This window comes from Lacerta agilis, chromosome 7 (assembly GCF_009819535.1).
Source record: "Lacerta agilis isolate rLacAgi1 chromosome 7, rLacAgi1.pri, whole genome shotgun sequence".
Lineage (NCBI taxonomy): Eukaryota > Metazoa > Chordata > Lepidosauria > Squamata > Lacertidae > Lacerta > Lacerta agilis.
Genome location: NC_046318.1, coordinates 32,528,276 through 32,542,433, shown reverse-complemented (window position 1 = coordinate 32,542,433; position 14,158 = coordinate 32,528,276). Strand labels below are relative to the sequence as shown.

Here is a 14,158-nt window from a genome sequence, read left to right as displayed (position 1 = left end):
ATTGACAGCTATGGCTATGACTCATGTTTGTTTGTTTTTATTGGAGGGCAAAAAAGAAGGGAAAAAAGGAAAACAAAAGGAGAGATTGCGAAAGGTATAGCTGATACACCATCTGCAGTGCTCATAATCGAACCCTTTATTGTCTAAGGTACATTAGACTGCAACACTGTAGAAAACCTGTTAAGGAAAAGAAACAGATTGATAGAGGTAGTAGAAAAGTCTCTGTAACAGTCAGAAGATGGCTTACAAAGTGTGTCATGCTACAAAATTATCAAGTTTCCTAAAAAGGGGGGGGAAGCTATCTGAAACCCAAAGAACTAAATAAATAAGAACACAAATCATCCTAAGCACTAGGGTCTAACTGAATTAACAAATCGATACAATATGGATGATAAAGGAGGAAATTACAATGCTTGGGATTCACACGTGAAAATGGCTGCTCTTTAATGACTGCTCCCCCTCAGCCTCCCCATTTCTTGTTTAATTAAGTGAAAATCTCATTTCTGTGCTATACACAGCATATAATTATTTAAACTGATTTCCCCTGCTGTTGTTCTTCATGTAGCTAAATTATGATTGTAAACTTTGCTGATTAGTACCCTGGTAATGGCAGTGACAGCACTTTCTCTGCGTCAGACAGTCCTGAAGTAAACAGTCTCCAGGAGGAGCTTTTTAAAGTCTTAATATTAACTAAGATCCTTTCACATCAGCTTTCAAAAACAAAAACCAACCCATCACACACACCCCAAAAAACCCCGTCAACAACAAAACACAATCAACCAACATAAATAATTACAGCTGTACATGACACTCATATAACTTTTGAGGGACAGAAGGGGTTTTTTTTAATAACTACAAACACACAAAATAGGCAAAGCAGCTACCTTTGTGCATTCCTGAATCCTTACCTGTTTGCTTTAAACAAGGAAAATAAGTGCTTGATAAAGGGGAAAGTAGCACTTAAGTGTGAATCCCAAATTGATCAAGTGTTAATCAAGACAGAAAACGAGCTGATTTTGGGGAGGGGTCTTGAAAGTGGGGTGGGGTACAGGAAGGGGTGGAGTGTGGAATGTGTCTATACAAATTTCTGCAAGATAACTTCAAAAGACATCAGATTACAATCACTTATATAGGCATTTGCACAGATATTCTTAGCTATACCAGGATTACAGCAGGCATACAGTTGGTGTATGAGGAGTCGAACAAAAAAATCCCAAACCAGCAAATTGCATACAAACGTTTCAATTGCATTATCACCAGCAACTGTAAAGCAAGAACGGTCAAGTAATCTGCAATTAAGTAGGAACCCAAATCAAAGAGAAGAGACAAAAAAACAAAATTAGAACAGAAAAAAGTACACGTTTAAAATTCTTTGTGTAAGAAGCCCATTTACTTCAAAGACAGCACTATCCCATTATTTGTAGAAAGTAGACGGTTGCTCTCGATCAGTATTAAAAAGGTTAGCGCCATTTCTGTACATGTAAAATTATTGCTTTTTTGAAAAATATATTTAGCATGCTAGTTTGTTCTTTTTTAAAAAATCCTTTTTCTGCCTTTACAAAAATGTTACAATTTTAAAAAAAAACCTAGTAAAGCTTCTTTTTTTTTGCAAAAAGTTTTTCACAGAATATTTGTTTTCAAGGCAGCATTTTTATGATGATGATGATGCATAAAATTATACGTGCAAAATCTGAAAATCTGAATTATTACCATCACACATAGTGCCATAGCAATGAAGGGAAAGAAAAATATTTATACCTGTGGAATATATATATATATATATATATATATATATATATATATATATATTAAAATGAATTGCAGACACTAGATGGTTAACAACCTGCAACCGCACCCTTACCTTGAAAACCTGCATTGGAAAAAACTACTGTAGAAGAGGTATATAAAGCTTCCTTTCTCTTCCCTTACCCCAGTGATTACCAAGTACAAGGCATGACACATTAGATGAACACTGACCTGTCACCACGAAAGAAGCTATTCATCTTTTCTCTCTCTCTCTCTTCAAAATGTCACAAGGGCCCAGAAAGGGTAACTGGCTTGCTGCACAGAAATACAGGCACATAAAGTACCCTAAGGGCCTAGGTCTGCCTGAACTCTTATTTTTCTTTCTTTCTTTCTTTCTTTCCTTCTTTCCTTCTTTCTTTCTATTAAAAGCATACAAATCAGCAGCTTTAAACAGCTGAATCATTCTCCCCCCCCCCAATCTTTTAAATTTTATTTTTTAAAAGCATGCACATTTCCTTTGTGATCAGGTCACAGAAAGTAGCACTGAAAGAAAGAGCTGGATAAACAAACAATTAGAAAGGCCCTGAGAATAAAAAACAAAACAAAACACAGAAGCCTGTTTTTCTTCTTCCTCTCCTTTTTAGTGTTTGACTAGCCATTTTCTTTTCTTTCTGAAGGGAAAAGAGAAGCATTTTTTTTAAAGAAGTGTTTCAATTTCCATATTCACATACTATTAATGGTGTGCAGTCAAGGATAAGCCCACTGGAAATGCAAGTGGTCCCCAAACTATCATGAAACAACCTCACTGCAGAATGATGGTTTTTCTCTTTAGTCCCTTCCGTCCTTCATCAAGCCTGGCTTTCACAGCACTGAATGACTCCTCCATTTTGCTTTCTTCCTTTTGGGGGGGGGGAGGGAAAAAAGTTGTGTTTTTCTCCCCCAGCATGACAGCTAATGGCAGTTTCATTAATCACTCCATCCCACATTCCCACATCCACCTGTGTGTGTGTGTGTGTGTGTGTGTGTGTGTGTGTTTTGAAGATTCAAGCAACCATGAGGGAGGATTTTGTTGCAGTGCTGCCCTCCAAATCATATAAAGTTTAATTTTTCCAGTGTCTAAAAAAAAGTTATCTTGATTAATATAGATGCCTTGCGCCACCAGAAAGCTTGCCAACGCCACAGTTTGTTATAAAGGAAATAAGGAGCTGTGGGGACTGATTAGTATGTCAATTTGTATATATCTTCTGCAGCTTCTTCATTTATTTTTTTAAAAAATGATTAACAGTTCAGAGGCATCGCTTTCCAGCAAAGCACAGAGCACAGATTTCATTGTAACACAGTCGCTCCTGGGACCGGATGCTTTGCAAGGAGGTTCTCCAGCTGTTCTTCCATAGGGTTGTGAGAATAATTATTTGGAGGCTGCAGGAACCGTCGATCAAGGTACTGGCTGTTGTCAAAAGGAACCCGGTGTACACACTGGACATGCGTCTTTAGGTTCCCTTTCTGAGAGGCACTGTATGGACAATATCTGCACTGGAAGGGTCTCTCGCCTAAATGGAGGGAGAGGGGAGATAGAACAGGGAGGAGGGAGAGCATTTCATTATTCTTATTTTCTCATAACACTTTTTTTAAAAAAATATCTTGCTTCCATTTCTAGGCTAGCAGCTGAGCAATCTCACATTCTTTACTGGCCCCAGCTACCTTTTTATTAGCATTATGCACATTAACGTTGACCTAATACATCACAAAGAGTTATTTTTAATCATCTCCAGTGAGAGCACAGCATGTCAAGTTCCTATAAACTCTATGACATACTAGAATAGCAAATAATAGTGACTGAAGGAGCATTTAAGAAAAGGTTAAGAATAGCTAGAAGAAGGGGGGGAAAGACCAGAGGAAAGGGAAGCAAAATTTTACGGTAACTGAGGGGATTTATAAGTAAATGATAGGGTAGTTTTTTTAAATTGCTTTTGGTGGCAGGACCAGATTGAAGTTCATGTGAGCTGAATAGCAAACTATATTTACGGATCCAAAATGCCTTACACCGCACTACAAGGATGAGGAAATCTTTTTAGTTCAGGGGCCACATTTCCTTCTGGGCAGCATTTCAGAGGCAGACTAGTGAAGATAAATTTTACATTTGTGCTGTAGGCTAGTTTTTATACACACAGAGACACACAAACACACTGTTCATCCATACAACCAAGAGGCATTATTAGAGTCCAATGATACTTTTCCAGCCAGGCGAAAACACTCAAGTTGTGAAGCAGGGCCAACAAGGGGAGAGGTCTGAGGGGCAGAAAGAGACATTTTGAGGGCCACATTTGGCCCCTGGGCATAAGATTCTCCACCCCTGCCAAAATACCCCGTCTTCCAGGCACAGAAGCATGCCATCTTCCCCATCCGTGAATCAATACATTGGTACAGTGTACATAGTTATTGGATTCTTCATGCCGGACAGCGTGCTAGTAATTTAGAATTTCTCTTTTGGCTTAAAATGTAACCATTGCCCATGTGAAAAGATCCACCACATGATTGGGTGAGATTTTAAAGGAGCCCTAAGAAAGCAGGATGAGTTCACTCTGTACGCAGCTATTGTGGAACCCTTGCCCCCCCCCCCAGATGTCGATGGGACTCCCAATTCTCATCAGCCTCAGCCAGCATGGCCAATGGTCAAGGATTATGGGAGTTGTAGTTCAGTGTCTGGAGGACCACAGGTTCCCTGTCTCTGCACTGAAGAGATATCCCAAAATTTGGTCAAATCCCTGCACAGTAGCATGCCTCAACCGCCAGGGGAAAAGTATGGTTTACAGGGATTTATTTTCTGGCCTTGAAGAAATATAGTGGAGGGACAGGACCAAACACCTTTTAATGATCTGGGAAGAGCACATTTTGTTTAACGATCTGTTTTAATGGCAGGTTGTTCTGATCCTGTGTTTAGGACCAACCTTATTCCATATCTGTAAGAAGCTGTGTGGAAGGTTGCTTGAAGCACAATGGTACAGAAGCTGGGTCTGAACTCATGCAGCCGCAACACAGAGAGAGAGAGAGAGAGAGAGAGAGAGAGAGAGAGAGAGAGCTCAAACCAAAAGTGAGAGTTTACATTCACATGCAGTTTGAACTGCACAGGAAGCCACTTCATACAAATGGCTGATCCACAGAAAACAACCCTCACGTCGCTATATTTCAAGTGGCCATCCACTTGTATGTGTGAATCAGCCCCCCGCTCTCCTCTTTTAACGAAATTTACTGATTACTGTCTCTCTGCTGGCAATAAGATCTCTTGTATCAATATGCATAGTATAGTTTGTCTGCAACAGAGTGGCCAGATAGGTCGGGTATGAATAACCTCTGCAGTGGTGCTCGATTTGTGGAACATATATTTGTGGAACTCCCTCCCCTCTGAAATAGTATTATAGCATATCCTGGTGGTTAGAATCAGTTGCTATGCATTTTTAGCTGTATTTTTTATTAATTTGCTTCACTTTTTTCGACCCTTGAGTTTTTTGTTTCGTTTTATAGAACTGCTTTTGTAATTTTATTACTGATGTTGCTGATACTTTATTGTGTTCTGTGATTTGTAATTACATGATGTATTATGTACACTGTCAGGTGTGACAAAAAGCAGCACAGAAACCAACCAACCAACCAATCAATCAATCAATCCATATTTTTGTGCTCTGCTCTGGGATTGCCTGTGGCAATGAAGAGTGGGTAACAACTATTTTTAAAATAAAGTAAACATATATGTAAGAGTTTTGACCAGTTTCCATAAAAGGGAAATTGCCACCATGGGAAAGCAGAAGGGGCTGTTCCACACCCAAGTAAACCTCAAAATAAAGTCGCGATGAAATGTATGCCTCCAGCTCCTTGGCATTGGCATTCTGAGCAGCCCTGTCCGAACAATGTGGCTTACAATCCTGATTGCTAAAGCTCTATGGCACAATGCATCTTATGTTCATACATTAACCTTAAGCTAAAGCCTTGATGAAGGGAAACAGACCATTTTAAATTAACACAACGTAAGACTCAACATCCATGCGAAAAGAACCACCATTCCCAGTAAATTTCAAGCCGTGCCTACAGCAGTCCTGGGAAGAACTAAAGAAGAGCCCATGCTGGTTGACATAATGCATTAAGCATCTCCCCTTTGTTAATAGATTTAGAGAGAGAGAGAGAGAGAAAAGCATCCTAATTAAGGCCGGCCCAAGATTCATGACATTTACCAGTCAAATGTCTGCTGTGAGTTGGGAAGATTTGCAACAAAATTAAAGGGGTGAAACAGGGAGGGGGAGCAGCTGTACAGACCGCAGTATATTTGAAATGTAGGAAACGGTAACTGAGTGAAAGATGTGATAAAACTTCTTTAGTTGGTTGCTGGATTCCTTGCAGTAAACTGAGAAAGATGCCTTATATTTTTGCACAGCTACATCATGCCTAAGAGATAGGCGAACAATTTCAAGAGGAGATGCTCATCGTTAAATTAAAAAAGAGAGAGGCCCTGCTCTCTCTCACACACACACACAAAATATCGTACTGAACTGGGCTACAGGTGCACTAGGGAATATGGGAAGGAAGTCTGTGGTGAGAGGGAAAAGGAACAGCTTGATCCAGTCTCCCTGGATAAGAATTGCCAGAGAAACAAAAAAAGGGGGGGGGGAGCGATGGAAGAAGGGACCTTGGCCCGAGGGTGTAATTAGGTATCTATGTGGGACAGCCATCTTCGTCAGTGACTCCCCGGGAAGGCTTGCCCTACAGGTCCAGTTGTAATTCACCCACAGAGGAGAATTAACACATAGCGGAGAAACATGAAAGGGGTTAGCAACTGTCCCACAACATAAGATTAGCAAGAAGGCCAGGAGCTCAGGCAATGAGTGGGAGGGGTGTGCAATAATTCTTCCCTAAGCAGACCACATCAGTGGAATTCTCTCTGGGTACAATAATGGAGAAGGCCATAGCTCAGAGCAAAGCTTCCCCACACTTGTGTTACTACGATGGGAACAGAGCCCTCAGTGCTAAATTAGAATATGTAATGATATTGTGTGAACGTCTGCATTAACATAAGAGAAAGTGCTCTGAAGAGGCAAGAGGCTTTCGTTTTGTTTTAAAGGAAGTTTGAGAAAAAGTTCCCCTGTTAGACGGAAGAAGAGATGAACTGCAGCCATTACAGGATGGGGGGGGGGGGGGGCAAGGTGATACTAAAGCTCCACTAAGAGATAAAGATGCCAAGTATCTGAGGCTAGTTTAACTGGCTCCAGACCAAATGACTTCAAATCAATTATTTGATTGCATTGCTCATAAAAGCTGCCTGCCTGTATCGCAAGCAGGTATTCAAACAACGTCCAAACCAAATGGGGATGCTTCTGATTAAACAGCATGCTTTTGCCATCGGAATAGGGAAAGCCACTGTGGTTATTGCGGTTCTTCAATATTTGGCCCCTCACAGCTGCCCATGAGTTTTAGAAAGGTCACCTTAAATTTCTTTCTGAGATCCATCCTATACTACTATACTATTGGCATACTTCGGCAGCCGTTTTGTTTTTTAGGAACACATTATCATGAATTACAGATCATGGTGTCATGGTGCCCTTAGACACCTTCCAAATCTAGGCTAAGCACAAACATCGGGTTGTATCCAAGGCTAATCCTACTTAGGCACAGTGAAATGTGTGAGTCTACTCTGCATAACATGGCACTGGATACAACCCACAGTGAACTGCTAAGCTGACTCAAGAGAAGTATCTGAAGAAGTGTGCATGCACACGAAAGCTCATACCAAGAACAAACTTAGTTGGTCTCTAAGGTGCTACTGGAAGGAATTTTTTTAATTTTATTTTGTTTTGACTATGGCAGACCAACACGGCTACCTACCTGTATCAAGAGAGTCAGCTTATGTTACACTACATAAGCTGCCACTGACTCTCTTGAAATTATACAGAAGATGCTGGGGTGTATCTCTTGGATTCCACATGGTTTATTTGCCACACAAAGTTTGGGTTGCCAGTGCAGTTATGGCAGCTTGATGGCCAGTAAAGGATGGTGGCAGGCAGGTGGGGAGAAATAAAGCCACCAATTTGCTATGAGCAAATTGACCCGGTTACAGATGTGATAATAGGGATGAGTTAACTAGCACCATGAAGGAAACATGGATCAAGCAAAGAACTGATCTAACTATTAAGAATAACAAGCTTGGATCCAGAGCAGCCCTCTCCACATGGAATGGCTTCTTTGTGGAAGGGCTTGTCCAGCTCACAGAAGAAGGGCTGGTGACCCAGGAAAAGCTCACAGAAGAGAAGGGGATGCTTTTTTTCTTTTGCTTGCAAGCTCCTGTAGCACTTCCCTTATTTATCCAGAGGGTCCTCTAAACCCACTGAGTGGAGTTTTAATGATGCATACAGGGAGCTGCATGGTGATTTGGGGGGAGGAGAAATCAGCAGAAATGGCCTTCCCTCTCCCACTTCCATAAGTCGGAACTGGTTATAAGATATCTGGATCTAACCAGATCTGGATCTAGTTTTGCATTTTAATTAGCTGGAACCAGCACTTCTTGATGCATCTTTTCATTTCCGTTTGTCCTTCATTCCCTGCACATTTCCCCGCCTTAGATAGCACTCCTCTTAAAAATTTATTCTACATTGTTAAAACAAACAAACAACCTCAGCAGTAAACATGTGCAAATGAATCCATACAAACAATAATGTTAGCGCAATGCAGAGTAACAAGAGAGGCACGAAAATGAATCACTGAGCAAATGTGTTTCCCCTTGTACAAGGGAACTTCCCCTTCCTCTCAGTTCTCTGGATTAGATTTTGAGGGTGGGTGGGGGACTGCAAAGGAGAGGAGAGAACGTGGGAGTTAAGCTGCACAAGCAGAAGAGCAAACTTGGATACAACTCTGTGCAGACCAAAAGCAATTCTCTCCTCTCTCCCTCCAAGAAATCTGCAGAAGAAATTAGAAATGTTCCTGTGTAAATATAGGCAGACTCATGGTGTTTTTTAGAGGTTTGTGATAATGAATGGCTGAGTAGATGGACTTGCCCACATTCAGCTAAAAATTAATGGGTGCCAAGATGTGTTCTTCTTTGCTTCAACATGTTAGTTGAATCATCTGTGAGCAAAAGGAAACACAAGCAGTCCAATCCAAACAGGATCTACCTGTTCCTGGACTGTACTATAATATTTATAGCTGTGAAGGAGACAAATTAGATTGCCATTTATTTGTTCATTATGCATTATTTTGATTAATGGAATTCTTGGACTCAATCTAACTATCTTAAAAAAAAACATTTGCAATAAACTATTAATCATAAGGCTAAAAAAGCCAAAGAAAGCAGGCATGATATTATTCCATGTCAGTGAAATGTCAAAAAGAGGACTTTTAGCTGAAGATACCAAGGTTGCTAACTTCAGTATTCTTTAGATTGCTACCTTAGCACTAGTACTTAACACTGCAAAGGAAAATTGTCAAGAAAAGAGAAAAGATTTTGTAGTAGTATTTGCTTGTGTTTTCCCTTTGATCACATTTTCTATTCTTTCTCAAACACATGAAAGTCTAGATGTAAGCTAAAATGTATTCATCTCTACAATCAACTATTGAAATGTTTTCTACTTAAGAATGTTTCGGCAGCTAATGATTTATTGTGAACTTCCTCCCCACCTAATTATCTTCCAAACTTTTTCAATTTAAGGATTTGTGAGAATATGCCTATTAATTAGCATACTGTAAACATGGTATATTTTTGTACGCCTTTTGAGTTTCGTGGTAAATGCCAGAATGTAGTTAATGTGGTAATAATAATAATAATAATAATAATAATAATAATAATAATAATAAGTTTATTATTTATACCCCACCCATCAGACTGGGTTTCCCCAGCCACTCTGAGCGGCTTCCAACAAAATATTAAAATACAATAGTGCGTCAAATATTAAAAGCTTCCCTAAACAGGGCTGCCTTCAGATGTCTTCTAGTCTGGTACTTGTTTTTCCCTTTGACATCTGGTGGGAGGGCGTTCCACAGGGTGAGTGCCACTACTGAGAAGGCCCTCTGCCTGGTCCCCTGTAACTTGGCTTCTTGCAGCGAGTAAACTGCCAGAAAGCCCTCGGCGCTGGACTTTAGTGTCCGGGCAGAACAATAGGGGTGGAGACGCTACTTCTGGTATACTGGACCGAGGCCACATAGGGCTTTAAAGGTCAGCACCAACACTTTGAATTGTGCTTGGAAACATACTGGGAGCCAATGTAGGTCTTTCAAGACCGGTTTTATGTAGTCTCGGCGGCCGCTCCCAGTTACCAGTCTAGCTGACGCATTCTGGATTAGTTGTAGTTGCCGGGTCACTTTCAAAGGTAGCCCCATGTAGAGCACATTGCAGTAGTCCAAGCGGGAGATAACTAGAGCATGCACCACTCTGGCGAGACAATCCGCGGGCAGGTAGGGTCTCAGCCTGTGTACCAGATGGAGCTGGTAAACAGCTGCCCTGGACACAGAATTGACTTGCGCCTCCATGGACAGCAACAAGTCCAAAATGACTCCAGGCTGCGCACCTGGTCCTTCAGGGGCACAGTTACCCCATTCAGGACCAGGGAGTCCTCCACACCTGCCCGCCTCCTATCCCCCCAAAACAGTACTTCTGTCTTGTCAGGATTCAACCTCAATCCATTAGCCACTGTCCATCCTCCAACCGCCTCCAGACACTCACACAGAACCTTCACCACTTTCACTGGTTCTGATTTGAGAGGTAGAGCTGGGTATCATCCGCATACTGATGAACACCCAGCCCAAACCCCCTGATGATCTCTCCCAGCGGCTGCATGTAGATGTTGAAAAGCATGGGAGAGAGGACAGAACCCTGAGGCATCCCACAAGTCAGCCCACTCTGAACACTCGTCCCCCAACACCACTTTCTGAACATGGCCGAGGAGGAAGGAGTGGAACCACTGTATAACAGTGCCCCCAGCCCCCAGCCCCTGGTAAATGTAGATTATTTTTTATCTACCAGTAATCTACAGACTTTTTAAAACTGTTACTGACCAGTACCACTGAAAGCAGTTAGATAACCAAAATCCAGAGCCAAATATGCACTGCATTGTACACATGGGACTCAGCTAAAAAGCTGCAAATAAAACATTTTAAGTGTGTTGTAAAGTGCATTACAGTGGTACCTTGGTTTATGAACTTAATCCATTCCAGAAGTCCGTTCTTAAACCAAAACCGTTATTAAACCAAGGCGCGCTTTCCCTAATGAGGCCTCCCACCACCAGTGCCCTTCCACTGTTTGGCTTCCGTTCTTAGACCAAGGTAAAGTTCTCAAACCAAGACACTATTTCCGGTTTTGCAGAGTTTGTACACCAAATTGTTCTTAAACCAGACTGTTCTTAAACTGAGGTACCACTGTATACAAATGTGACACTAGATGGTGAGCTATGACAAATTCAATATATTTTCCAAAACATTTTTTTAAAAAGCATTTTCACAACTTTTTTTTATATGTGTCTAGATTCCACCATGGAGGTTTTGGCATGTGAAATTTAATCATATTAATAGAGAGGGGAGATTTTTCCCCCCACGTTTTTTTCACATCCATGTTCCTTCTTTAAAATGTATGAGCAAAGCCAGCGTGGACATCTAAGTTTCTACATCAGAGGGTGTTATTTATTAAACCATGACTAGCCTGGCTAGTTTCTGGTTAATGAACTGTGATTAAAGCACTAGGCTGTGTTCATCTGATCAAATGAAACCATGGTTTATAGACCATGGCTTAGCATTACATGTGAACCAGTTGACAAGTTACTGAAGTTATGTTTTGGGATTCCATGAGTTCAACCAATCTCAGCTTATTTCCATCACATAAAAAGCAAAATTTTGCATTGTGCTTCGAGACATATGCAAATAAGAGAAGATAGCCTCTATTGCAACACAATGGAGTTACTGTGGGAGGGGGCACCTTCGTAATCAGTTTCTGTTCCACCCATAGACAATTTCTTGGAGCATTTTCACATACAACATTAAAGTTTACTTTGAACCTCTCCCACACTACTTGTGTGCACATTTGAATGTAGCATAAAGGTAGGGTGGAATGTGAAACACACCTAATGTAATTATTAGACTTGATTTACAAACATGAGATATGCAAAGACAAATGTAAGCTCCCCCCTCCGCCCACCGATCCCCTTGTGAGGCTTATGGAGGGAGGGAGGAAATAGAAATATTGGTTGCACTAGCTGCATTCCATTTGCAAAAACACTGGAATCGACCCATAGACATTTGTGACTGTAATTTAATCGGTTTCACAAAACTGACAGTCTTTTTCAGGTATCATTGAGCTGGATACTCATTTCTTTTAAAAGCCAGTATCTTACAATGAGTCTTGAATGGGCCAGTAAAGGACTCAGTTCTGATCACCTGGAATAAACATCATTTCCCTACATTCTGAAATGTGCCATTGGTACAATTACAGTGGTACCTCTGGTTAAGTACTTAATTTGTTCCGGAGGTCCGTTCTTAGCCTGAAACTGTTCTTCACCTGAAGCACCACTTTATCTAATGGGACCTCCCGCTGCGCCGCCAGAGCACGATTTCCGTTCTTATCCTGAAGCAAAGTTCTTAACCTGAAGCGTTATTTCTGGGTTAGCGGAGTTCTTAACCTGAAGTGTATGTAACCTGAGGTACCACTGGATATCCACATTGCTAAGAACCACCAAACCTTTACTGAAAACAATTTTAATTTTTCTTTCCAAAGCTATTGTTATGGTTTGGAGCAGAGCATGGAGAAAATCCCGAATAGTTGTTTCCCCAATTAAGAGGTTTATAACAATGGTGTTACCAGCATGCTGGAGGCACTGAGATCCCTTCCCCACCCCCGAGAATGAACTAGAAGCTGATATTGTGGATAAAGTGCACTTTTGTTGACTGCAGTGAAAAAGATGGGAGTAGACACAGTTAAAGTATGCATTGTAATTAACGACACTGACAGGGCAGCGGAATCATATGTGAAATGGAAGGACAGCTGTAGTAAAACAAGAAACAGAACTGCTGCAAAAGGCCTGTCACCTAGAGCTAGGACCCCCAATGTGGTTCTTCATAAGTAACTTGTTTGTCCTGTGACAAGGCACATATCCTTGTACCTGCCTTGTACCAACCTAGATGGACTGTTTTGTCCCTCTAGTCCAGTACTGCTCTTCTCAGCAGCAGTATCCTTCCAGCATCTCAGACAGAGACTTTTCATATCACATTTTGACTGGAGATACCAGGGATTTATCCCAGGTCCTTTTCCATGTAAAGTTTGTGGTCTGTCAGTCAGCTGTGGTCTCTGCCCAAATTATTGGGTTGGCTATTGTTGGAAATAAAATGGTGGACATGAGAGACCTGGGACTCAGCTACATTAGTAAAGAAAAGGTGTTTTAAATGTGTTATAACAGTGTGACACCAGATGGCACTGTGAAGTTCCATCTTTCAGCAACATGATTTCCCATTATGAAGTTTACAATGCGTTTTCCTGAAATGTTTTTTTTTAATGTATCTAGATCCAGCCCCAGAATGTACAATGGTACCTCGGGTTACAAACTCCGCTAACCTGGAAGTAGTACCTTGGGTTAAGAACTTTGCCCCAGGATGAGAACAGAAATTGTGCGGCGGTGGCGGCGTGGCAGTGGCGGCGCAGCAGTGGCAGCATGGTGGCAGGGGGAGGCTCCATTAGCTAAAGTGTTACCTCAGGTTAAGAACAGTTTCAGCTTAAGAACGGACCTCTGGAACGAATTAAGTTCATAACCAGAGGTACCACTGTATCTAACCCAACACAAGTGTCCTTTATCTTCTTACTTTTTAGAGGTGTTTAACTATATGAATTACCTGCATTTAGAAGTGTTTACCAATGATTATTAATTTCACTGCTTTGAGAGTTTTCCATTACCCCATGGACATTCCTAACAGCCATTCTGAGGAAAATGGAAACCTTCAATATGATGCTAATTCTTCCTTTGATGAACATTTCCAAATGTTATGGGCAGGATAGGATGAAGTTATTTTCAAAGGCATCCCGGTATCAACATAATATATGCACAGGTCCATTTTCTGGTGTGTGTGCTCAGGATCAGGGCATTCCAATCCCTTGTTGCAGATCCTGTGCAAGGAATCCTGGGTGCAGTTCTCCAAGCACTACTGCCATGTTGAAACTAATGGTGGGGATGTTGTAATGGGAAAATGGATAAATTCCTCTGATGGGCTGAAGTACTAGCAGAGGTGATAATAAACACACATAGCTTACTCAGTATTTGCCTGAGTGCGTGTGTGTCAGAATTTATTTCTGTGCTAATAAAGGATCACATTCAGAACTTGAAAAGGCAACTGAACTCGCTTGCACTAGATGTTAGGTCCATGCTATGCATGGATGGGCCGATGGGAACTAGGTGGTCTG

At 41.3% G+C, this 14,158-nt stretch overlaps 1 protein-coding gene across 4 annotated transcripts in view; it reads right to left on the bottom strand.

Annotated features, from left to right (window-relative positions):
* Window positions 1–2,552: 2,552 nt before the first annotated feature.
* The window catches only part of ZNF516 (zinc finger protein 516), a 120,843-nt gene continuing 109,237 nt past the window's right edge, over window positions 2,553–14,158 (bottom strand). For 3 of the 4 annotated variants that reach the window (XM_033154780.1, XM_033154781.1, XM_033154782.1), the window contains exon 5: window positions 2,553–3,296. In XM_033154780.1, coding sequence (XP_033010671.1) covers window positions 3,073–3,296 — 224 coding nt within the window. In that variant the 3' untranslated portion in view covers window positions 2,553–3,072. The remainder of the gene's footprint in view (window positions 3,297–14,158) is intronic. The other variant, XM_033154783.1, reaches the window with a different exon arrangement.